Here is a 27,106-nt window from a genome sequence, read left to right on the forward strand (position 1 = left end):
TTCACCTATCTATGTGAATCAGGATTCTTAATGCTGACTGACCCGAGACAAAGCAGTGAGCATGCCTTAAGGTGGATAAATCTTACTTCCCAGCAACACCTAATAATACTAAGAAGAACTTGCATTTATTTGGAGACGTTCACAACCTCAGGACTTTATAGCCAATTATGCATTTTTGAAGAGTAGTCACTGTTGTAATGTGGGAAACTTCCCCATCTCTCTCTCTCTCTACTTTAAGACATTCCTTAAAAATCAACTCTTTGACGAAGGTAAAAGCAAAATACTGCGGATGCTGGAAATCTGAAACAAAAACAAGAAATCCAGCATTTCTTGTTTTTGTCTTTGACTAAGGTTTTGGGCACCCTTTCTAATATGTCTGCTCCTTTGGCGTGGTGGCCTTTTTTTTCCTTAAACCCCTGAAGCATCTTGGGATGCTTTTTCTACATTAAAGCTGCTCTCTAAATTCAAGTTGTTATTTAGTACTGTTTCTGTGTTCTCTTTGTATTTTAGATTATTAGATTATAGCTCGGATCTCTGTGGTGTTATTTCTTTATTGAGCTGACTGAAAATCTCTGTCAGATCTTGATGTTGAATGAAGTTAAATCTGAAGGGTAAAATAATAGGCTGCATTGGTCCTTGCTTCTTGTCTTGCCTCTATTTAGAACCATAGAATGGTAACAGCACAGAAGGAGGCCATTTGGCCCGTTGTGTCCGTGCCGGCCGTCTGCAAGAACAACTCAGTTTGTCCCACTATCCTGCCCTTTTCCTGTAGCCCTTTTCCTGTAGCCCTGCACATTTTTTTTACACTTCAGATAATTATCCAATTCACCTTTGAAAGCCATGATTGAATCTGCCTGCACCACACACTTAGGCAATGCATTCCACATCCAAAGCACTTGCTGTGTAAAATAGGCTTTTCCTCATGTCACCTTTGTTTCTTTTGTCATTCACCTTAAATTGGTGTTCACTGGTTCTCAAACCTTCTGCCAGTGGCAAATATTTCTCTCTATCCACTCTGTCTAGATCCATCATAATTTTGATCACCTCAATCAAGTCTCCTCGCAACCATCTCTAAGGAGAACAACCCCAGATTCAGCAATCTATCCTTGTAACAGAAGTCCCTCATCCTTGGAACCATTCTTGGAAATCTTTTCGATATTCTCGCTAAAGCCTTGACATCCTTCCTAAAGTGCAGTGCCCAGAATTGGACACAGTACTCTAGTTGAGGTCGAACCAATGTTTTATAAGGTTTCATTATAACTACCTTGTTTTTGTACTTTCTATTTCTATTTATAAAACCCAGGATCCTATATGCCATTTTAACCACTTTCTCAACATGCCCTTCTACCTTCAATGATTTGTGTACAAATACCCCCAAGTCTCTCTGTTCTTGCACTCCTTTTAGAATTGCACCCTTTATTTAATATTTCCTCTCTTTGTTCTTCCTACCAAAATGTATTATTTCACACTTCTCTGCATTAAATTTCATCTGCCACATGCCTGCCCATTATTTACCCCTGTATCTAAGGAGGATCGGAAGCTTATCTGCAATTTCCACCTTTACTTCCCTCAGCATCCCTGGATGCATCCCATCTTGTCCTGGTGACTTATCAATTTTAAGTACAGCTCAACTTTCGAATACGTCCTTATTAGCAATTTTTAGCCCATCCAGTGTCTCAACTATCTGCACTTTTGCTATGACATCGGCAGCATCTTCCTTGGTAAAGATAGATGCAAAGTGTTCATTTAGTACCTCAGCCATGCCCATGCTTCCATGCGTAGAAACCCTTTTTGGTCCCTAACAACCCCTCACCTCCTCTTATAACCTTTTTACTATCTTTATGCCTATTTTTGGATTCTCTTTTATGTTAGCCACCAATTTCTTCTCATACTCTCATTGCTTCTCTTATTTCCTTTTTCACTTTGAAACTTTCTGAACTTTCTATATTCAGCTTGGTTCTCAATTGTATTGACAACCTGACATCTGTCATTCGTCCCCTTTTTCCATTTTATTTTACTGTCTATTTCTTTCATCATCCAGGGAGCTCTGGCTTTACTTACCCTACCTTTCCCCCTTGTTGGAATGTACCTCAATTGTAGAGGACTCGTCTACTGAGGTAGTATGGGCCGAGGTTAGAAACAGGAGAGGAGAGGTCACCCTGTTGGGAGTTTTCTATAGACCTCCGAATAGTTCCAGAGATGTAGAGGAAAGGATAGCGAAGATGATTCTCGACAGGAGTGAGAGTAACAGGGTAGTTGTTATGGGGGACTTTAACTTTCCAAATATTGACTGGAAATACTATAGTTCGAGTACTTTAGATGGGTCAGTTTTGGTCCAGTGTGTGCAGGAGGGTTTTCTGACACAGTATGTAGACAGGCCAACCAGGGGCGATGCCACATTGGATTTGGTACTGGGTAATGAACCCGGCCAGGTGTTAGATTTAGATGTAGGTGAGCACTTTGGTGATAGTGATCACAATTCGGTTAGGTTTACCTTAGCGATGGGCAGGGACAGGTATATACCGCAGGGCAAGAATTATAGCTGGGGGAAAGGAAATTATGATGCGATTAGGCAAGATTTAGGTTGCGTAGCATGGGGAAGGAAATTGCAGGGGATGGGCACAATCGAAATGTGGAGCTTATTCAAGGAGCAGCTACTGCGTGTCCTTGATAAGTATGTACCTGTGAGGCAGGGAGGAAGTTGTCGAGCGAGGGACCCGTGGTTTACTAAAGAAGTTGAAGCGCTTGTCAAGAGGAAGAAGAAGGCTTATGTTAGGATGAGACGTGAAGGCTCAGTTAGGATGCTTGAGAGTTACAAGCTAGCCAGGAACGATCTAAAGGGAGAGCTAAGAAGAGCGAGGAGAGGACACGAGAAGTCATTGGCGGATAGGATCAAGGAAAACCCTAAGGCTTTCTATAGGTATATCAGGAATAAGAGAATGACTAGAGTTAGATTAGGGCCAATCAAGGGTAGTAGTGGGAAGTTGTGTGTGGAATCAGAGGAGATAGGGGAAGCGTTAAATGAATATTTTTCGTCAGTATTTACAGTAGAGAAAGAAAATGTTGTCGAGGAGAATACTGAGATACAGACTACTAGGCTAGATGGGATTGAGGTTCACAAGGAGGAGGTGTTATCAATTTTGGAAAGTGTGAAAATAGATAAGTCCCCTGGGCCAGATGGGATTTATCCTAGGATTCTCTGGGAAGCCAGGGAGGAGATTGCAGAGCCTTTGTCCTTGATCTTTATGTCGTCATTGTCGACAGGAATAGTGCCGGAAGACTGGAGGATAGCAAATGTTGTCCCCTTGTTCAAGAAGGGGAGTAGAGACAGCCCTGGTAATTATAGACCTGTGAGCCTTACTTAGGTTGTGGGTAAAATGTTGGAAAAGGTTATAAGAGATAGGATTTATAATCATCTTGAAAAGAATAAGTTCATTAGCAATAGTCAGCACGGTTTTGTGAAGAGTAGGTCGTGCCTCACAAACCTTATTGAGTTTTTCGAGAAGGTGACCAAACAGGTGGATGAGGGTAAAGCTGTGGATGTGGTGTATGTGGATTTCAGTAAGGCGTTTGATAAGGTTCCCGACGGTAGGCTATTGCAGAAAATACGGAAGTATGGGATTGAAGGTGATTTAGTGCTTTGGATCAGAAATTGGCTAGCTGAAAGAAGACAGAGGGTGATGGTTGATGGCAAATGTTCATCCTGGAGTTTAGTTACTAGTGGTGTACCGCAAGGATCTGTTTTGGGGCCACTGCTGTTTGTCATTTTTATAAATGACCTGGATGAGGGTGTAGAAGGGTGGGTTAGTAAATTTGTGGATGACACGAAGGTCGGTGGAGTTGTGGATAGTGCCGAAGGATGTTGTAGGTTACAGAGATAGGCTGCAGAGCTGGGCTGAGAGATGGCAAATGGAGTTTAATGCAGAAAAGTGTGAGGTGATTCACTTTGGAAGGAGTAACAGGAATGCAGAGTACTGGGTTAATGGGAAGATTCTTGGTAGTGTAGATGAGCAGAGAGATCTTGGTGTCCAGGTACATAAATCCCTGAAAGTTGCCACCCAGGTTAATAGGGCTGTTAAGAAGGCATATGGTGTGTTAGCTTTTATTAGTAGGGGGATCGAGTTTCGGAGCCACGAGGTCATGCTGCAGCTGTACAAAACTCTGGTGCGGCCGCACCTGGAGTATTGCGTGCAGTTCTGGTCACCGCATTATAGGAAGGATGTGGAAGCTTTGGAAAGGATGCAGAGGAGATTTACTAGGATGTTGCCTGGTATGGAGGGAAGGTCTTACGAGGAAAGGCTGAGGGACTTGAGGTTGTTTTCATTGGAGAGAAGGAGGAGGAGAGGTGACTTCATCGAGACATACAGGATAATCAGAGGGTTAGATAGGGTGGATAGTGAGAGTCTTTTTCCTCGGATGGTGATGGCAAACACGAGGGGACATAGCTTTAGGTTGAGGGGTGATAGATATAGGACAGATGTCAGAGGTAGTTTCTTTACTCAGAGAGTAGTAGGGGCGTGGAACGCCCTGCCTGCAACAGTAGTAGACTCGCCAACTTTAAGGGCATTTAAGTGGTCATTGGATAGACATATGGATGAAAATGGAATAGTGTAGGTCAGATGGTTTCACAGGTCGGCGCAACATCGAGGGCCGAAGGGCCTGTACTGCGCTGTTATGTTCTATGTATCCGAAGGCAGTCCATTGTTAGTTTAGTTTTGCCTGCCAGTCTTTGATTCCAATTTACCTGGGCCAGATATGTTCTCACCCCATTGAAATTGGCTCTCCCCCAATTAAGTATTTACATACAATGCAATAAGCAGGATACAGTCAAACCTAGTCATGAGCTCTTCAGACAGTATCATAGCTTTAAGCGAATCATACCTTTTAACACATTCAAATCTCCTGCTTATGTCCCTTAACTTCATGATTGTCCATAAGTTTGTGCATTGCCTTATGTGATGCATCACCCTATCTTCTCTTTGTGTTATCCTCAGCAATCTCACCCACTTCTAGTTTTGGCCTATGGTAAATGAGTTTACAAGCTGCTGATTTAATCCCAATTGCTGCAGTGATTAGGGCCTTTGTCTTCTGCTCATTACATCATGTTTCCCACTGTTCTTTCTGGTCATTTTTTGCCTTAACTCCTTCCTTTCCACATCGCAACATGGCCAATGTAAATTAAAATATGAAGTTTGCTACTTTGAACTCTTTCCTCAAAATTACTTTCCTGCTCATGGTGAGATGGCATTTTCCATAGGCAAACTGAGGCTTTTGTGATCAGCAAGTTGTCCTTATTTTTGCTGTTGCATAATTACACAAAATTTACAGCAAAGAAGCAGGCCATTTAGCCCAGCGGGCTATGCCGGTATTTATGCTCCACGTGAGCCATTCTTGCCGATTTAATCATAACCAGAAAATCACTTGCAATGGCTTCTCTTCCTGCTCCCTTGCTATCACCTCTGGTGTCCCACAAGGATGTATACTTGGCCCCCTCCTATTTCTTATTTACATGCTGCCCCTTGGCGACATCATCCAAAAACACTAAGTCAATTTTCACGTGTATGCTGATGACACCCAGCTCTGGTTCACCATCACTGTTCTTGACCCTCCACTGTCTCTGAATTATCAGACTGCTTGTCTGACATTCAGTACTGGATGTGCAGAAATTTCCTCCAATTAAATATTGGGAAGACTGAAGCTATTGTTTTCAGTCCCCAATACAGCTCCATTCCCTAGCCACTAACTCCATCTCTCTCCCTGGCAACTATCTGAGGCTGAACCAGACTATTCGTAACCTTGGTGTCATATCCGCAGCATCACTAAGACGGCCTATTTCCACCTCTGTACCATCACCTGGCGTTGTCCTACCTCAGCTCATTTGCTGCTGAAACCATCATTTATGTCTTTGTTACATCTCAACTTGACTATTCCAACGCACTGCTATCTGGCCTCCCACATTCTATCCTCCATGAACTTGAAGTCATTCAAAACTCTGCTGCCTATGTCCTTACTTGCACCAAGTTCCATTCCCCCTTCACCTCTGTCCTTGCCGATCTACATTGAGTCCCGGTTAAAATAGTCATGTTTCTTTACAAATCCTTCCATGGCCTCTCCCTTCCCTATCTCTGTATTCTCCTCCAGCCCCACAACCTTCCAAGATATCTGCACTCCTCTAATTCTGGCCTCTTGAGTTTCGCTGATTTTAATTGTTCCACCATTGGTGGCTATGCCTTCAGCTGCCAAGGCCTTAAGCTCTGGAATTCTCTACCTAAACCACTCTGCCACCATCCCACCTTCACCCAACATCCTTGGTAAAGATAGATGCAAAGTATTCATTTCGTACCTCAGCCATGCCCTCTGCCTCCATCCATGCGTAGATACCCTTTTTGGTCCCTAACAACTCTACACCTCCTCTTACAACCCTTTAACTATTTTTACGCCTGTAGAAGATTTTTGGATTCCCTTTTCTGTTAACCGGTAGAGTTAGATATTCTATATGAAAGGACAGACTGTGAATCTCTGTTTGATATGTAGGAACAGCAGGTTCACCTACTGAAATATGAATTGAAAATACTAGAAATACTTAGCAGGTCAGGCAGCATCTGTGACAAGAGAAACTGAGTTAACGTTTCAGGTCAGCAGCTCAGAACTTTTGTCAGAACTGGAAAATTATCTAACTGGTTTTAAACAAGTACAGAGGCAGAGAAAGCAGGGTGCTGGTGGTTGTGAGGGAAGGGAGGAAAGAATAAACAGGAAGGTTTGTGATATGGTAGAAGGCAAAGGGATGATGACAAATGACAAAGGGCTGATGTTGCAAGGTAAAAATGGGTAGATATGAGACAAGTAAAGAAACAAAAGATGGGTCTGGAGAAGCTGTAAATGGAAACAGCAGAATCGTTAGCAGCAGCTGCTGTCTGAACAAATGGGAGCAATGGCAGTGATCTGAAATTGTTGAACTCAGAGTCTGGAAAGTTGTAAAGTGCCTGAACATGAGATGCTGTTCCTTGAGCTTCCAATATCTTTATTAGAAGAGAGGGAGTCTGAGGACAGGGAGGTTGGAATGGGAGTGGGACAAAGAATTAAAATGGCAAGCGACTGCAGGCTCTGGGTCACGTTTGTGGACTGATTGGAGTTGCTTAGCAAAGCGATCAGCTCATCTGTGTTTGGTCTCCCCAGTCTGGAGGTTCAGTTACCGCATGGCTGTTGTTTCAAAACGTTTTGAAACCCAGTTAACAACCTTCAATCTCACATTCGTTATCTGGGTGCTGGAAGCCTTTTTCCCTGAGAGATGACGACAGTAACTGGAGCGAGGGAGAGTGGGGCAGTTCGGAGGTCGGCCGCAACTGAAGACATTTTCTGCCAGATGAAGGTTGTGTGCTCTGTTCGTTGGCTGTGAGACACTGAGCTCCTGCCAACAGTGATGTCGACTCTCTACTCCTGAGCATGCACAAAATCTTAGGCAAGACTGTTTCCCTCCTGAAGGTCGCCTGTGCCATATATGTAAAATATGTGCGATGTTCACCACTTTCTTCCCAAGGGCTAAAGTAATACATTGGTAGACTAATGTGCACATGCTTAAACTATTTTGGTCAAACTTATTACAGCACTCAAACAATTCAAAATGTAAAAACAATAAAACTAGAATCAGTCCACAATAATATACCATCTTTGGAATGGTATTTTTTATAGGCTCTTGTCAAGCAATAAGACTTCACATTTGACTGAACAAAACAAAATCAGATTTGTTTCTTGGTAGACCTTCAAAATGAGATGCTAGCAGCCCAAGCTGTGATTTATGTCATGGGTGCTCTCTTCTGTTCGAACCATTTATTTTCAAGTAAGTAAACCTGCAAACAGTTGAAGAAATTTACACAAAATCAAAATACTGTAGATCAGGGCTTTCCAACCTTTTCGAGTGAGGGGGCCACATTACAACTTTTATCTTACATATGGGGCTGGTGAGACAATTTCGGAAAGATAAGGGCATTAAAAAATGATCTTACTATTAATGAAAAAAACAACGTGCATTTTTGTGAAGAAGCTTTAAATGAGAATATTAATTTATTGACATACTTTCTCATCACCATGTTGGACACTGATTTAGTGAGATACCTGGCATTATTTTGCTTGCACCAGTAGTCAATGTTTGTCCGCACACTTCTTGTAGTGATGGGGAGTATTCCAGATAGATGCCCATCTGTCAGGAATGATCTTGATCAGTCTCTCTCCTTCTCGCTCTGTCTCTGTCTCTTTCTCTCTTCCTGTGTTCTCCCGCTCTGTTTTCACTACGCTGTGTTCTCCCCTTCTGTGTTCTCCCCTTTCTGTGTTGCCTTTGCGCTCTGTGTCCCCCCCTCTTTCTCCCTCTGTCCCCCCTCTTTCTTTCTCTGTTTCCCTCCTCTTTATCTGTCCCGCCCTCTCTCTGTCCCGCCTCACTCTCTCTGTCTCCCCCCCCCCCCCCCGTCCCCCCCTTTCTCACTCTCTGTCCCCCCCCTCTCTCCACCTCTCACACTCCTACTCTGACAGTTGCAGAGAGTGGGAGTGCTCAGTGCAGCAGCTTTGTGGTTGGTCAGTTTTTTCAGTTTCACAGCTGACAGGTGTTGACATTGGGAACAGTGGCTTCTGAACTTTGGACAGATTCGGGGTTTTCCGGTAGCTTTTAAAACAAATGTTGGAACCCGCTGGAAAACCCCGAATCTGTCCGAAGTTCAGAAGCCACTGTTTCCAAAGTCTGCACTTGTCAGCTGTGAAACTGATAGCACGATGTTTTAAAAAACAGGGCTGAAAGAAGAAGACAGTGGAAAATTTCTTATCTCTGAAATACATGAGTGGGCCAGACGGAAACCTTTGGTGGGCTGTCTGTTGGACAACCCTGCTGTAGATGCTGGAAAATGAAATAGCGCGCAAAATGCTAGAAACACTTTAACGACTCAGTATTTAGAGAGACTAAAACCATTTGCGACTATTTCTGTTAATTCACTTTTATTAACATTTCAAATAAGTTGTTGCAGCTATCAAAGCAAGTTTGACTTAGATTCTACAGACTTGTATCTTAAATCTTGGTGAGGGAGGACAGCTTCCAGTTACCCAAGCTTTTTGTTTTAATTATATGGAATAAAGGCAGAAATGTTGCAGTTTGCACTCTGCAAGAGTGGAATTTGTAAATTACAGCTTTACTGTGTGGGGAATTCGGTTCATTCAAAGGTAGGCAGTGAAATTGTTGAAAGCAAAAACAATATTTTTATAAACCTCAATAAATATAGGCTAATATAGCTGTTTTACATTGGCTGGCATAAACCTGCTCATGCTTAGCACAAACCTTTTTGGAAGAAACTCTGCTGGTCTATCAGACAGGTATCTTAATACGGTGCAGCAAACTAATTGAATAGGCATAGTTATGGTATAAACCCTGGAGGATTATTTTCATCTCAGCTTACACTGAAGTTCGTGTCTGGGAACGTATTTAAAAACAAAAGGCTGCGTTTGCTGACAACGCAACCAATGGGTGCCGCAGTACTTGCACATACGCAAATGCAGCCTCATGCACTGAAATGTCACTGCGACGTTTTAGGCAACTGCCAGCATTAAAAATGGCTCTGCTCAATTTATTACCAAAAAACAAAGTAAATTCAATCGCTGTGATCCCACTCCACCCACAGCAATATCCCGCTTCTCTTCCCCGGTGATGCTTCCCGCGCTCGCCTGCTTGCCGCTCGCTCCCGGCGTCGCCGCTGTCTTCCCTCAGCCACATGCTGCCCGCTTCAACCCCTTGCTCCCCAGCCTGTCAGCCACTCACTCCCCCTTGCCGCATCATCCCCATCAGCTGCTCACTGCTCCAAACTCCAGCCCTGTCGTCCACTCATTCCTCCTCCCCACTTCGTCCCTGTCAGCCATTTGCTGCACTCACTGCTTCAACGCCAACACCCACCCCACCCCCCCCCCCCCCACCCCCACCCCCCCGTCCCCCCGACCTTGTCGGCCACTTGCTCCAGAAGCCTTGCTGCTTTATCCTCCCTGACCCCGCTCCCTCCCGCTTCTCTTCCTCACCCCCCAACCCCCGCTTCTACTTGGCCCCCCGATCCCTCCCGCTTCACCCCCCCCGCCGCTCCCTCCCGCTTCTCCCACCCTGCTCCCTCCCGCTTCTCCAACCCCCTCCAATCCGTTCCTCCCCACACCTCCCTGCTCCGTCCCGCTTCTCTACCCTGCTCCTTCCCATTTCTCCATCCCCCGCACCCCGTTCCTGCTTTCCACAGGGGAAGCGGGGGAGAGAGAGAGTGGCAATATAGGGATAGGCAGGGGAGGGGAAGGAGACTGCGAGCGATAGACAGGTATAGAGGGGGAAGTGGGAGGGAACATGGGTGGGGGGGGAGAAGTGATGGGGGGTGGGTGAAGCGGCGCGGCCTGGAGCAAGTGGCTGACAAGGGGACGGGGGTTTAAGCGGAGAGCCTGTGGCTGTGGGAAGGCAGCGGTGATGCCGGGAGCGAGTGGCGAGCTGACGGGCATGGAAGAGAAGCGGGATGATGTTCCAGTACACGATGACGTTATCGAGCGCACGCGCAAATTAATCCTAACAAGAACGTAAGCTGTGCATGCGCAGCACCTTACTACCACCAAGATATCGTTCTGTGCATGTGTGCAGCTGGGAGCGCTCTGATGTTGGGGCACCTGATACGTTGTCAGAAGTCACTTTGTTTAAAAAAAACGTGAGTAGAAAAGGTAATTCTAGGCTAAGTTAACCTACAACCAGTAGCTACCAAATTCAGGATCACAGTAAGTATGATTTCAGTTTAATTCAGGAAACTACTCCACGCTTCCATTGTCATCCTATAGTGGTGTGTGCTGCCTGTTCCATGCAGGGTTCACTTTATCCTGTTATTTCTGATCAATCTATGCTCACTTTATTGAATGTGAGCTGAGTAGATGACTTTGACAGACGATTTTGTGTTTTAATGGTCTGTAAGCACTAACATTTCTTTTTATCTCTCTGGTTGTAGAGAATCTCTCTGGTCAGTAGTTTTGTTGCTTCCCTATTTCTTGGAGACTATGCGGCAATTGATTATAGTGATGGTAAGTGTACTTTATTACAAGTGTGTTGCTTAACTTATTCCTTGTGCTCCTGTTTGACAGAACAAGTTAGTTTAGATGATTCCAAACCTAAACATGTTTAGAACAGGACCAGTAAGCATGTCCGCTTTTGATTGGAATGAGCCTTTGCCTTATTAATTATTCAGTGATTTACATTTTGAATACTGGCTCAATCTGTCATAAGCAATAGGTCAGAGTTGATTACAACCTGACTTGCATGTACCATGCTGTACTATTCAGTAAGGACTTGGGAACAGTTTGGATTTATCAGGTCATTACCAGGAATTTGCATTGTTCAGGATTCATGAGTGATTTAACCCTAATCCTCTGATTTCCTAAGACAGGTTAATGTAACTTGAACCTGTGGCTATAATTTATTAGTGGGAAGTCACGGGCAGATACAAAAAGAGGACTTAGCTTATAGTTTTGTTTATTTTCACTATAGAAATGTTTTGTGTTGGTAACAAGTAGCCACAAACTGTACCAGTCAAAAGGATACTTGAATCCACATAGTCATAGTCATAGAGATACAGCACTGAAACAGGCCCTTCGGCCCACTGAGTCTGTGCCGACCAACAACCACCCATTTATACTAACCCTACAGTAATCCGATATTCCCTACCATCTACTTACACTAGGGGCAATTTATAATGGCCAACTTACCTAACAACCTGCAAATCTTTGGCTGTGGGAGGAAACTGGAGCACCCGGCGAAAACCCACGCGGTCACAGGGAGAACTTGTAAACTCCGCACAGGCAGTACCCAGAATCGAACCCGGGTCACTGGAGCTGTGAGGCTGCAGTGCTAACCACATGTGCAGGAATTCTTTGTTTTATTTTGCCTTGGGATTGGAAAGTTGCTCGTTCATCACATACTGTGGTCTCAAATAATTTTAAAGATTATCTCAATAATAGCACCGCTAGATGGAATGGACTTTTCTTCTTTTCATTACATTTTATTCTTCAGTGCAGAAATAATAATACTGCAACCCTTAGCAATACAACAGCTAAATGTAAAGGTACCATTTTTAGAATTGCTTGCAATATGGAAAAAAAATTACATTTGTATCTCGTCTTTCATGTGTCCAGACACTTTAAAGTGCTTACATCTAATGAATTACTTTTGAAGTGTTATCTTCCACCAAGAAAAAGAAAGAAATGTTGGAGGAACACCATTACCTCCCAACTCCCACATCATCTTGATTTTGAAGTATATCTTTGTTCCTTTGTCATCACTGGGTCAGAACCTTGGGATTCCTTACCTAAAACCCATCACTGTAAGGACTGTGGTGGATAGCAGCCAATTTGTACATGCCTAGGACCCACAAACAGCAATATGATCAATGACTGGTTAATCTGATTTTGGTGCTGTTGATTGAGGGATAAATGCTAACTAGGACGCTGGGAGAACTCCTCACTCCTCGCTGTTCTTCAAAGAATTGTATGGCATTTGTTGCTTCCGTCTGAACAGGTGGACAAGGCCACAGTTTAACCTCTCATTCAAAACATAATACCTTTAACTATATAGCACTCCCTCTGAAGTGCCAGTTTAGATTCTGCTCAAGTTTCTGAAGTGATGCTTGAGACCAATGACCTTCCCTCCATTATAGTCATAGAGCCATTTACAGCACAGAAGGAGGCATTCGGCCCATCGAGTCCATGCCGGCTCTCCAAAGCGCTATGCAGTCAGTCCCACTCCCTGGCTCAATCCCCGTAGCCCTGAAAGTCTATTACTCTCAGGTGGCCATCCAACTTCCTCCTTGTGGGCAGTGAGTTCCACGTCATTACCACCCACAGCGTAAAAAAGTGCTTTCTCATATTCCCCCTCCATCTTTTGCCCAAAGCTTTCAATCTGTATTCCCTAATCTTTGTACTATTTGTTAATGGGAACAGTTTTTCCTTGTCTAACTTTTCTAAACCTGTCAGAATTTTGTACACATCTATTAAATCTCCCCTTAATCTCCTTTGTTCTAAGGAGAACAAACTTAGTTTTTCCAATCTAACCTTGTAAGTAAAATCCTCCATCCCTGGAATCATTCTGGTAAATCTCCTTTGCACCCTCTCAAGGACTCTGACACCCTTCCTGAAGTGTGGTGACCAGAATTGGATGCAGTACTTCAGTTGGGGCTTAACTAGAGCTTTATAAAGGTTCAGTAGAACCGTCCTGCTTTTGTACTGAATGCTGCTATTTATGAATCCCAAGATCCGTTATGCTTCACTAAACACTTTCTCAATATGTCCTACCACCTTCAAAATTTTATGCACCTGCACCCCCAGGTCCCTCTGTTCCTGCGCATTCTTTAGAACTGTGCCATTAAGTATGTATTGCCTTTCCCTATTTCTTCTGCCAAAATGCATCACTTCACATTTGTCTGTATTAAATTCCATCTGCCACTTGTCTATTTTATTTATTTATTTAGAGATACAGCACTCAAACAGGCCCTTCGGCCCACCGAGTCTGTGCCGACTAACAACCACCCATTTATACTAACACTACAGTAATCCCATATTCCCTATCACCTCCCTACACTAGGGGCAATTTACAACGGTCAATTTACCTATCACCTGCAAGTCTTTTGGATGTGGGAGGAAACCGGAGCACCCGGCAAAAACCCACGCAGACACAGGGAGAACTTGCAAACTCCGCACAGGCAGTACCCAGAATTGAACCCGGGTCCCTGGAGCTGTGAGGCTGCCCATTCCACTGGCCTATCTATGTCCTGTTGCAGGTGGTTCATATCATCCTCCATGTTTGGTGTCGTCAGCAAATTTTGAGATTCCACTCTTTTTTTTCCAAGATCCAAGTCATTATATATAGCAAAAAAAGCAATGGTCCCTGCACTGACCCTTGGGGAACACCACTGTCTACCGTCCACCAGTCTGAAAAGCAACCATTTACTACAACTCGCTGCTTTCTGTCCTTAAGCCAATTTTTTATCCAATTGGACGCACTTACCCTCCTATTCCATGAGACTCAATTTTGTTAACCAGCCTTTTATATGGTACCTTTATCAACTGCTTTCTTAAAATTTATATAAACAACATTCATTGCATTCTTTTCATCAACCTTCTTTGTTACTTCATCAAAAATTCAATTATATTTGTCAAGCATGATCTGCCTTTTACAAATCCATGTTGTCGATCCTTAATTAACTCTAACTAAGTGTCCGTTGATGTTTTCCCTGATTATTCTTTCTAAAACCTTACCCACCACTGATATTAAACTGACCGGTCTGTATTTGCTAGGACTGTTCTTGCATCCTTTCTTGAATAAGAGTGTCACATTTGCCATTCTGCAGTGCTCTGTTACCTCCCCTTATCCAGGGAAGATTGGAAGATTATGGCAAGCCCTTCCACTATCTCCATTTCCTTTAGTAACCTGGGATGCAAGCCATTCGGACCAGCTGACTTAATTACCCTAAGCATAGCCAGCCTTTTAAGTAACTCCCCTCTCAATTTTTATCTTATCCATTGTCTCTGCTCTCACTGCTTCTACTGATATTTTGTCAGATTCCTCTTGCTTAGTAAACACTGGTACAAAGTACTGATTAAGTATATTAGCCTTGCCCTGCACCTCTAAGCATATATTACCTTCTCTGTCCCTAATAAGCCCCACTCCTGTTCTTACTACTTGCTTAGCACTGTTAGTGTACCTATACCCTAAGGACTGCAGCGGTTCAAGAAGGCAGCTCACCACCACCTTCTCAAGGGCAATTAGAGATGGCCAATAAATACTGGCCTAGCCAGCGGCGCCCACACCCCACGAATGAATAAAAAAAACTATTTACATGCCTGTAGAAGATCTTTGGATTCTCTTTTATGGTGACTGCCATTCTCTATATTCCTATGTTCCTATTTTCATATCGTCTCTTTGCCAGTCTTATTTTCCTCTTCTGTTCCCCTCTCAACTGTATATGGCCTGGTTCTCACTTGATGAATTCACCTGAGATGCATCATACACCCTCTTCTTTTGTTGCATCATCATCTCTATCTAACTCGTCAACCATGGAGTCTTATTCTTGTTCCCCTACCTTTCACCTTTGTTGGAATGTTCCTAGCTTGTACCTGAAGCAGCTCTTCCTTAAAAATAACCCATTATTACGATACAGCTCTTCCTGACAGTCTTCAGTTCCATTCTGCCCTGGCTAGATACCTTCTCATCGTTTTGAAATTAGCCCTCTTCCAATATAGACATTCTACCTTATTTTGTTCCTTGCTTTTCTGCGTTACTAGTCTCAACCTTATGATACGATGATCACTCTTACCCAAGTGCTCCCCCACAGACACTTTGTCCATTTGGCTCACCTCATTTCCCAGCACCAGATCCAGAAATGCCTCTTTTTTAGTTGGGCTGAGAATATGCTGTTGAAGAAAGATCTCCTGAACACTTTTTAGAAATTCCACCCCGTCCTTACCCTTTGCTCTAAAATTATCCCAATCTGCATTTGGGCAATTAAATTCCCTCAATATCATTCTATAGTTCTTGCACATCTCTCTGATTTTCCTACAGATTTGCCCCTCTATCACTCTCTCACTATTTAGAGGCCTATAGAATACCCCGAGTAGCATCTACCCTTTTTGCTTCTCAACCCTAAACACATGGATTCTGTCCTTGCTCCTTCAGGGAGATCCTCCCTTTCTAGCACTGCAATGTCTTCCCTCATCAGGGCTGCCACCCCAGCTCCCTTTTTTCCTTCTCTATCTTTTCTGAACACTTTATATCCTTGTATATTAAGCCCCCAGTCCTCTCCATTTTTAAGCTGTGTTTCCGCTTTTGCCACTACATCATATTCCCATACTGATATTTGTGTTTGTAGCTCACCACACTTTGTGCATTTACACGCATGCATTGTGATCCTGTCTTTGCAATCCTCATAGTCCTTCTCAGTCCACTCCCATCAAATACGTAACTACTCCTTTCTCCAGAACTGTCTAACACTCTCACTCTGATTCCACCTAATACTTTGCTATTTCCTACACTAGTGCTATCTCTCTGTTCCAATTCTCTGTGCACCTTGGTGTTTCTCTCTTGTATTATCTCCTGGTTCCCACACTCATGCCAAGTTAGTTTAAACCCTCCTCATTGGAACTAGCAAATTGCCCCTCAAGGAATTTTGTCCTGGCTCTGTTCAGGTGCAACTTGTTTGGCCTGTACAGGTCTCACCTTCTGCAGAACTGATCCCAGTGCCCCAGGAATCTATGGCCCTCCCTCCTGCACCATCTTTCCAGCCATATGTTCATCTGCACTATCCTCCTATCTCTATAACTCACTTGCGCGTGGTACTGGGAGTAATCTGGAGATTACTACTTTTGAGGTCCTGCTTGCTAATTTCTTACCTAGCTCACTAAACTCTTTCTGCAGAACCACATCCCTCTTCCTACCTATGTCATTGATACGAATGTGGACCACGACTGCTGGCTCTTCACCCTTCCCTCTCAGGGTACTCTGCAGCCGTTCAGTGACATCCTTGGTACCAGGGAGGCAACACAGCATCCTGGATTCATGTCTGCAGCCACAGAAACAGCTGTCTGTTCTCCTGACTATTGAATCTCTTATCACTATTGCACTTCCAGTTGTCTTTTTCGCCCCCTGTACAGCTGAGCCACCCGTGGTTCCATGGCCTTGACTCTGGCTGCACTCCCCAGATTAGCCATCACTTTCCACTGTATTCAGAACTGGAGAGTGAGATGCAATCAGTGATCTCCTGTAGTACCTCCCTGTTTCTTCTTGACTACCTGATGGTCACCCATTCCCTCACTGCCTACATACTTTTAAGCTGTAGGGTGACCACATCTATAAATGTGCTATTCATGGAACTCTTATCCTCACGGATGCACAGCAGTGACGCCAGTTGCTGCTCAAGTTCCAAAGCCTGGAGCGCAAGCTGCTGCAACTAACGATACTTCCTGGATACGAGAAGCATCCTGGAGTTCCCACATAGCACAGGATGTGCACTGCAGGAGTGTGGCTATTTGCTGATTCATCAGTGTTCAATTCCATTCATAACTTCTCTGATAACGAGATAAAAAAAGTAAATGCTGGAACACACAAGAGGTCTGGCAGCATCTGTGGAGAGAGAAACACAGTTAACGTTTCAGGCTGATGACCTTTCATCAGAAGTGGTGAAGCAAAAACAATAGGGCAGAAATAGTGGGGGATTTCAACTACTCTGATATTAACTTGGATAGAATTAGTGTGAAAGCCATAGAAGGAGCAGAATTCTTAAACTGCATTCAGGGGAACTTTTTTAGCTGGTACATTGCAAGCCCAACAAGAGAGGGGAGGGGGCAGTTGTGGACTTAGTTTTAGGGAATGAAGCTGGGCAGGTGGAAGGGGTATCAGTTGGGGAGCACTTTGGTGGAAGTGATCATAATTCAGTTAGATTTTTGATAGTTAAAGAAAAGAGAAAATATAAACCAGGAATAAAAAGTTATCAATTGGGGAAAAGCTAATTTTTTTAAGCTGAGATGTGGTTTAGCTAAAGTAGATTGGAAACAACTACTTGAAGGTAAATCCATGCCAGATCAGTGGGAGGTATTCAGGGAAGAGATAACTCAGGGTCAGAGCAAGCATGTAAGTATGTTACCTTAAAGAAAAAGGGATGGACTAACAAATCTAGAGCTCCTTGGAAGGGACTCAAAGGAGAGGATAAAGAAAAAAAGGGACACAAAAACAAGAAATGCTGGAATCACTTAGCAGGTCTGGCAGCATCTGTGGAAAGAGAAGCAGAGTTAACGTTTCGGGTCAGTGACCCTTCTTCGGGACTGGTCCGAAGAAGGGTCACTGACCCGAAACGTTAACTCTGCTTCTCTTTCCACAGATGCTGCCAGACCTGCTGAGTGATTCCAGCATTTCTTGTTTTTGTTTCAGATTTCCAGCATCCGCAGTATTTTGCTTTTAAGAAAAAAAGGGAAGCTTATGACAGATACCGAGGGCGTAATACTGCAGAATACCCAGAGGAGTATAAAAACTGTCAGGGTGAAAGTAAAAAAGAACAGAAGAACATAAGAAATAGGAGCAGGAGTAGGCCATTCGGCCCCTCAAGCCTGCCCTGCCATTCAATAAGATCATGGCTGATCTGCCCCAGACCTCAACTCCTCTTTCGTGCCAGCTCCTCATAGCCCTCAACTCTGCGATATTTCAAAAATCTATCTACCTCCTCTTTAAATACTTCCGGTGATCTAGCCTCCACAACTCTCTGGGTAGAGAATTCCAGACATTCACTACCCTCAGAGAGAAGCAATTTCTTCGCATCTCACTTTTAAATGAGTATCCCCTTATTCTGTAACTATGTCCCCTAGTTTGAGATTCCCTCACTAGTGGAAACATCTTCTCAACATCTACCCTGTCAAGCCCTCTAAGGATCTTGTATATTTCACTAAGATCACCCCTCATTCTTTTAAACTCAAATGAATAAAGATCTAACCTGTTGAGCCGTTTTTGATAAGTGAACTCCTTCATCCCAGGAATCAGCCTAGTGAATCTCTTTTGAACTGCCTCCAATGCCAGTATATCCTTTCTTAAATACAGGGACTAAAACTGTACACAGGTGCGGCCTCGCCAACACCCTGTACAGTTGTTTTTAAACTCCAACCCCTATCAATAAAGGCCAAAATTCCATTTGTCTTCTTAATTACTTGCTGCAGCTGCATGCTAACGTTTTCATGTGTTTCATGCACAAGAACATGCCGATCCCTCTGTGCTGCACTTTTTTGGAGTCTCTCTCCATTTAAATAATAGTCTGCCTTTTGATTCTTCCTACCAAAGTGTATGAGCTCACACTTTCCTACATTAAACTCCAGCTGCCAAGTCTTTGCCCACTCACTCAACCTATCTATATCCCCTTGCAGATTCCTTATGTCCTCAACACGACATGCCCTCCCACCTATATTTGTATGGTCAGCAAATTTGGATATATTACATTCTGCCGCCTCCTCCAAGTCATTAATGTAGATAGTAAATAATTGAGGCCCTAATGTGATTCTTGTGGCACTCCACTAGTTACATCTTTTCAACCTGAAAAAGACCCATTAATCCCGACTCTCTGTCTTCTGTGTGTTAACCAATCCTCAATTCATGCTAATATATCACCCCCAATACCATGAGCTCCTATCTTGTGCAATAATCTTTTATGTGGCACTTTATCGAATGCCTTCTGGAAATCTAAATAGACCACATCTACCGGTTCCCCTTTATCAACTCTGCTTGTTATATCCTCAAAGAACTCTAGCAAATTTGTCAAACATGATTTCCCTTTCACAAAACCATGTTGACTCTGTTTGATTGCATTAAGCTTTTCTAAATGACCTGCTATTTCTTCTTTAATAATGGACTTTAGCATTTTCCCAACGACCGACGTTAGGCTGACTGGCCTATAAGTTTCCTGCTTTTTGTCTCCCTACCTTCTTGAACAGGGGCGTCACATTAGCAGTTTTCCAATCCGCTGGGACCCTCCTGGAATCCAGTGAGTTCTGGAATATTTCGACCAAATGCCTCCACTATCTCTGCAGCCACTTCCTTTAAAACCCTTGGATGTAGGCCATTAGGCCCTGGCGACTTGTCTGCCTTTAGTCCCATTAGTTTGTCAAATACTTTGCTCCTCGTGATAGAGACTGTTACAAGATCTTTCCTCCCATTAGCTCCTTGCTTATCTGATATCTGTGGGATGTTTATAGTGTCCTCCTCCATGAAGACCAATGCAAAATGTTGGTTTAAATTATCTGCCATTTCCCTATTCCCCATTATCAATTCTCCAGTTGCATCCTCCAAGGGTCTCATGCTCACTTTAGCTACTCTCTTTTTATATACCCGTAGAAGCTTTTGCTGTTAGTTTTTATATTTCTTGCCAATTTACTTTCATAATCAATTTTCTCCCTCTTTACTAGCTTTTTACTCATCCGCTGCTGTTTCCTAAAAAAAAAAATTTCCCAATCCTCTGACCTACCACTAGTTTTTGCTGCTTTGTATGTGTGGTTTTTGATTGGATACTCTCCTTGACCGCCTTTGTTAACCACGGGTGGTTCATCCTTCTCATTGAATCCTTTTTGACTGGGATAAATTTTTGTTGAGCGTTATGAAATATCTGCTTAAATGTCTGCCACTGCTGATCCACTGACCTTCCCTTAGTTTATTTTCCCATCCTGCTTTAGATAACTCTTTCGTCATACCTCCGTAATTGCCCTTGTTTAAGTTGAGGACAATGGTTTGAGACCCGAGTTGTTTGCCTCAAACTGAATTTGAAATTCTACCATGTTGTGATCGCTACCCCCTAGAGGATCCTTAACTATGATATCTCTTATTAATCCTACCTCATTACACATTACTAGATCTAAAATAGCCTGTTGCCAGGTAGGTTCTGCAACGTATTACTCTAAATAACAACCCCTGATGTACTCTACAAATTCGTCTTCCATGTTACCTCTGCCAATCTGATTTATCCGGTCAATATGCAGATTAAAATCACCCATGACAATTGTAGCGCGCTTCTTACACGTCGCCATTATTTCTCAATTTATACTTTGTCCTACAGTGAGGCAACTTTTCGGGGGCCTATAGACGACTCCCACCCGTGACTCCTTCCCCTTGCTATTCCTTATTTCCACCCAAACTGATTCCACATCACGATCTATTGCACTTATATCACTACTTGCCACCACACTGATACCTTCCTTTATTAACAAAGCTACCCCACCTCCTTTTCCTTTTTGCCTGTTTTTCCGGAACGTCGAATACCCTTGAATATTGAGTTCCCAGTCTTGGTCACCCTGCAACCTCGTCTCTGTAATAGCTATCAAGTCATATTCATTTATTTCTATTTGTGTTGTCAACTCATCTATCTTGTTACAAATGCTGCATGCATTCAGATAAAGAGCCTTGAGCCTTGACTTTTTACCATTATTACTCATTCTGGTTCTAATTTCTGCTGCACTCTTCTGCTTATATTTTTTGCCCTTTCCTGTCACACTTTGATTACTGTTCGCCTCTTCAGTACCCTGCACCTCAGCTCTCTCGTTTCTTTTTGATTTTTTAAACTTCCCTTCAATTGAACCCTCCGCACCCCCCCCAACTAATTAGCTTAAAGTCCTATCTACAACCCTGGTTATACGATTAGCCAGGACACTGGTCCCAGCATGGTTCAAATGAAACACGTCTCAACGGAACAGCTCTCTTTTTCCCCAGTACTGGTGCCAGTACTGAATCAGAACCCATTTCTCCCACACCAATCTTTCAGCCACGCGTTTACCTGTCTAATCTTAATTACCCTATGCCAATTTGCACGTGGCTCAGGTAATAATCCGGAGATTATTATCTTTGAGGTTCTGCTTTTTAATTTAGCCTCGAGCTGCTTATAGACCCTCAGTAAAACCCTTTCCTTGTCCTACCTATGTCATTGGTACCTACGTGGACCACGACAACTGGATCCTTCCACTCCCGCTCCAAGTTCCTCTCCAGCTCAGAAGAGATGTCCTTACCTTGGCACCAGGTAGGCAACACAGCCTTTGGGACTCCCTGTCTTTGCTGCAGAGAACAGTATCTATTCCCCTGACCATGCTATCCCCTATTACTACTACATTTCTCTTTTCGCCCTCTCCACTTGAATGGCACTCTGAACCATGGTGCTGTTGTCAGTTCACTCATCCTCCCTGCAGTCTGTGCCCTCGTCCACTCCTCATACCTATTGGATAAGGACACTGGCTGAGGCTGCTCCAAAGCTACAATCTGGATCCCCCAGCTGTTAATTTGAATGAATACACTCCCTGCTGCAGATGCGCTACGAGCCGCACATCTCCCACGGGCGCTTTGAAGTTGTGGCTGAGGAGCCGTTCCGCGATGGAGTCAACTGGGGCCGGGTCGTGGCTTTTTAAATGTTCGGGGGCACGTTTTTCTCAATGCTCCCCCTCTGTACTAGGTCTTATTACCCTAGGGTTCCGCTGCTCCTTCCTCTCTGCACTGGACTTACCGCACGCCGTGGCTGAGGACGCTCTGCATGATGTAGACAACAGGATAGAAGATCAGAATATCACCAGCTGTACTTTACAATTTTGTCTGGTAGAGAACTGTAGCCTAGGCGTCCAGAAATCTGAATGTCAATTTGAGCACAATTCAGTGCTCAATGAAGAAAGCAAAGAGCAGGTATGGCTGGGAGAGGGCAGTGGGCCCAGGTATCATTAAACTAGCTGTTAACTTGTAGTTAGGGCTAAAATGTACTGATTAAAGAGCCAGGGAAATTTAAACAGTTTAAGAGGGTAGATTGGGGGAGAAATGGGAGCAGATGGCCATGGATAGAGTTGCACAGCAAGGGAGCTTCCGAGGGAGCTTATATCCCAGGAGCCATCATTAGTAGCATCCCCAATACTGAACATCTGTTCCTGCTGGGGGACTTTAATGCCAGGGTTGCGGCGAACCATGACTCATGGCCCTCCTGCCTTGGGCGCTATGGCATTGGAAGGATGAATGAGAATGGACAGAGACTGCTTGAGTTGTGTACCTATCATAACCTCTGCATCACCAGCTCGTTCTTTCACACTAAACCCTGTCACCAGGTTTCTTGGAGGCACCCAAGATCACGTCGTTGGCACCAGCTGGACCTCATCGTCACAAGGCGAGCCTCCTTAAACAGTATTCAAATCACACGCAGCTTCCACAGTGCGGACTGTGACACTGACCACTCCCTGGTGTGCAGCAAGGTTAGACTCAAACCAAAGAAGCTGCATCACTCCAAGCAGAACAGCCACCTGTGCAGAATTTCTTATCCACAGCTGTTACAAAAATTCCTAAATTCACTTGAAAAAGCCCTTCAAAACACTCCCGCAGGGGATGCAGAGACCAAGTGGGCCCACATCAGAGATTCCATCTATGAGTCAGCTATGACCACCTATGTCAAACGTGTGAAACGGAATGCAGACTGGTTTCAATCTCATTTTGAAGAGCTGGAACCTGTCATAGCCGCTAAGCGCATTGCACTGCTGAACTACAAGAAAGCCCCCAACGAGTTAACATTCGTAGCACTTAAAAAAAAGCCAGAAGCGCTGCACAAAGAACAGCCAGTCACTGCGCAAATCACTACTGGCAACACCTATGCAGTCATATTCATCTGGCCTCAGACACCGGAAACATCAGAGGAATGTATGATGGCATTAAGAGAGCTTTTGGGCCAACCATCAAGAAGATCGCCCCCCCCCCCTCAAATCTACATCTGGGGACACAATCACTGACCAACGCAAGCAAATGGACCGCTGGGTTGAGCACTACCTAGAACTGTACTCCAGGGAGAATGTTGTCACTGAGACCACCCTCAATGCAGCCCAGCCTCTGCCAGTCATGGATGAGCTGGACGTACAGCCAACAAAATTGGAACTCAGTGATGCCATTGATTCTCTAGCCAGCGGAAAAGCCCCTGGGAAGGACGGCATTACCCCTGAAATAATCAAGAGTGCTATGCCTGCTATACTCTCAGCATTCTACGAACTGCTTTGCCTGTGCTGGGATGAGGGAGCAGTACCACAGGACATGCGCGATGCCAAGATCATCACCCTCCATAAAAACAAAGGTGACCGCGGTGACTGCAACAACTACCGTGGAATCTCCCTGCTCAGCATAGTGGGGAAAGTCTTCGCTCGAGTCGCTTTAAACAGGCGCCAGAAGCTGGCCGAGCGTGTCTACCCTGAGGCACAGTGTGGCTTTCGAGCAGAGAGATCGACCATTGACATGCTGTTCTCCCTTCGCCAGCTACATGAGAAATGCCGCGAACAACAGATGCCCCTCTACGTTGCTTTCATTGATCTCACCAAAGCCTTTGACCTCATCAGCAGACGTGGTCTCTTCAGATGACTAGAAAAGATCGGATGTCCACCAAAGCTACTAAGTATCATCACCTCATTCCATGACAATATGAAAGGCACAATTCAGCATAGCGGCGCCTCATCAGACCCCTTTCCTATCCTGAGTGGCGTGAAACAGGGCTGTTTTCTCGCACCCACACTGTTTGGGATTTTCTTCTTCCTGCTGCTCTCACATGCTTTCAAGTCTTCAGAAGAAGGAATTTTCCTCCACACAAGATCAGGTGGCAGGTTGTTCAACCTTGCCCGTCTAAGAGCGAAGACCAAAGTACGGAAAGTCCTCATCAGGGAACTCCTCTTTGCTGACGATGCTGCAGTAACATCTCACACTGAAGAGTGTCTGCAGAGTCTCATCGACAGGTTTGCGGCTGCCTGCAACGAATTTGGCCTAACCATCAGCCTCAAGAAAACGAACATCATGGGGCAGGATGTCAGAAATGCTCCATCCATCAATATTGGTGACCACTCTGGAAGTGGTTCAAGAGTTCACCTACCTAGGCTCAACTATCACCAGTAACCTGTCTCTAGATGCAGAAATCAACAAGCGCATGGGAAAGGCTTCCACTGCTATGTCCAGACTGGCCAAGAGAGTGTGGGAAAATGGCGCACTGTCACGGAACACAAAAGTCCGAGTGTATCAAGCCTGTATCCTCAGTACCTTGCTCTATGGCAGTGAGGCCTGGACAACGTATGTCAGCCAAGAGTGACGTCTCAATTCATTCCATCTTCGCTGCCTCCGGAGAATCCTTGGCATCAGGTGGCAGGACCGTATCTCCAACACAGAAGTCCTCGAGGCGGCCAACATCCCCAGTTTATACACACTACTGAGTCAGCGGCGCTTGAGATGGCTTGGCCATGTGAGCCGCATGGAAGATGGCAGGATCCCCAAGGACATATTGTACAGCGAGCTCGCCACTGGTATCAGACCCACCGGCCGTCCATGTCTCCGCTTTAAAGACGTCTGCAAAGGCGACATGAAGTCCTGTGACATTGATCACAAGTCGTGGGAGTCAGTTGCCAGCGATCGCCAGAGCTGGCGGGCAGCCATAAAGGCGGGGCTAAAGTGTGGCGAGTCGAAGAGACTTAGCAGTTGGCAGGAAAAAAGACAGAAGCGCAAGGGGAGAGCCAACTGTGTAACAGCCCCGATAAACAAATTTTTCTGCAGCACCTGTGGAAGAGTCTGTCACTCTCGTATTGGCCTTTATAGCCACTCCAGGCGCTGCCCCACAAACCACTGACCACCTCCAGGCGCTTACCCATTGTCTCCCGAGACCAGGAGGCCAAAGAAGAAGAAGAAAGTAAATTATAAAATTCACCTTAGTTTTTAGTTTTTATACTATTGAATTGATAAAGTCTTATTTTATATTTGATTAACTTAGAGTAAGTTAAAAGCTTACTGGTATACTCACCGCAGCCTGCTTTCTGTTTCCCCGCACTCTGTTGATTGTGATATCACTTTTCAATGTTTGATTTGCCTCCCAACCTCCTGCTCCACTCCCGCTGCTTCTCTCTGAATCTCCGAGGTTCTGGCACGCTTTTTAAATGCTCTCCACTCCCACTGCTTCTCTCCAAATCTCCGAGGTACTGGCACGCTTTTTAAATGCCCTCCTCTCCCGCTGCTTCTCTCCGAATCTCCGAGGTTCTGGCACGCTTTTTAAATGCTCTCCTCTCCCGCTGCTTCTCTCCGAATCTCCGAGGTTCTGGCACCCTTTTTAAATGCTCTCCTCTCCCGCTGCTTCTCTCCGAATCTCCGAGGTTCTGGCACCCTTTTTAAATGCTCTCCTCTCCCGCTGCTTCTCTCCGAATCTCCAAGGTTCTGATGCGCTTTTTAAATGCTCTCCTCTCCCGTTGCTTCTCTCCGAATCTCCGAGGTTCTGGTGCGCTTTTTAAATGCTCTCCTCTCCCGCTGCTTCTCTCCGAATCGCCGAGGTTCTGGTGCGCTTTTTGAATGCTCTCCTCTCCCTCTGCTTCTCTCCGAATCTCCGAGGTTCTGATGCACTTATTAAATGCTCTCCTCTCCCGCTGCTTCTCTCCGAATCTCCGAGGTTTTGGTGTGCTTTTTGAATGCTCTCCTCTCCTGCTGCTTTTCAGAGGGCATGAAAAAAATATTGGCAAGTAAAATCAAAGAAAACCCAAATAGTTTTTGTAAATACATAAAGAGCAAGAGGATAACTAAAGAAAGAGTAGGCCCTATTAGGGACCATAAGGGTAACTTGTGTATGGAGTCGGAGGACGTTGGTATGGTTCTTAAAGAATACTTTGCGTCTGTTTCACAAAAGAAATGGACAATACCAACATTGCAATCATGGAGGAGGAATGTGAAATATTTGATGTAATTAACTTAGTGAGAGAGGAAGTATTAAGGGGCTTGATATCTTTGAAAGTGGATAAATCCCCAGGCCAGAACGAAATGTATCCTCGGCTGTTAAGGGAAACAAAAAAAGAGCGGAAGCTCTGCCCATCACTTTCCAATTCTCTCTGGCTACAGGTGTGATGCCAGAGGACTGGAGGACAGCTAATGTTGTACCATTATTTAAAAAGGCAGAAAGGGATAGACTGAGTAATTACAGGCCAGTCAACCTAACCTCGGTGCTGGGAAAATTATTGGAAAAAATTCTGAGGGACAGGATAAATCTTCATTTAAAAAGACATGGATTTATTAAAGACAGCATGAATATGTTAAAGGAAGATCGTGTCTGACTAACATGATTGAGCATTTTGAGCAAGTAACTAGGAGAGCTGATGAGGATAGTGCATTTGGTGTAGCCTACATGGATTTTAGCAAGGCTTTTGATAAGGTCCTACATGGCAAACTGCTCATGAACGTAACAGCCCAAGGGATACAAGGCAAAGTGGAAAGTTGGATCCAAAATTGCCTCAGAGGCAGGAAGCAAAGGGTAATGGGCATTTTTATGACTGGATGGCTGTTTCCAGTGGGGTTCCACAGGGTCAATACTAGGTTCCTTGCTTTTTGTGATAGATATCAATGATTTGGACTTGAATATAGGGAGTATGATTTAAGAAGTTTGCAGACAATACAAAAATTGGCCATGTGGCTGATAATGAAGAAAAAAGCTGTAGACTGCAGGAAGATATCAGTGGACTAGCCAGCGCATGTCCATAGATCCCTGAAGGTGGTTGGTCAGGTAGATAAGGTGGTAAAAAAGGCATATGGGATACAGAG

At 44.4% G+C, this 27,106-nt stretch overlaps 1 protein-coding gene across 5 annotated transcripts in view; it reads left to right on the top strand.

The window, feature by feature from the left end:
* The window catches only part of xylb (xylulokinase homolog (H. influenzae)), a 319,204-nt gene that overhangs the window by 49,510 nt on the left and 242,588 nt on the right, over positions 1-27,106 (top strand). For all 5 annotated transcript variants that reach the window (XM_068015166.1, XM_068015134.1, XM_068015149.1 and 2 more), the window contains one exon: positions 10,992-11,064. In XM_068015166.1, coding sequence (XP_067871267.1) covers positions 10,992-11,064 — 73 coding nt within the window. The remainder of the gene's footprint in view (positions 1-10,991; positions 11,065-27,106) is intronic.

The sequence above is a fragment of the Heterodontus francisci genome, chromosome 2 (genome assembly GCF_036365525.1).
Source record: "Heterodontus francisci isolate sHetFra1 chromosome 2, sHetFra1.hap1, whole genome shotgun sequence".
NCBI lineage: Eukaryota > Metazoa > Chordata > Chondrichthyes > Heterodontiformes > Heterodontidae > Heterodontus > Heterodontus francisci.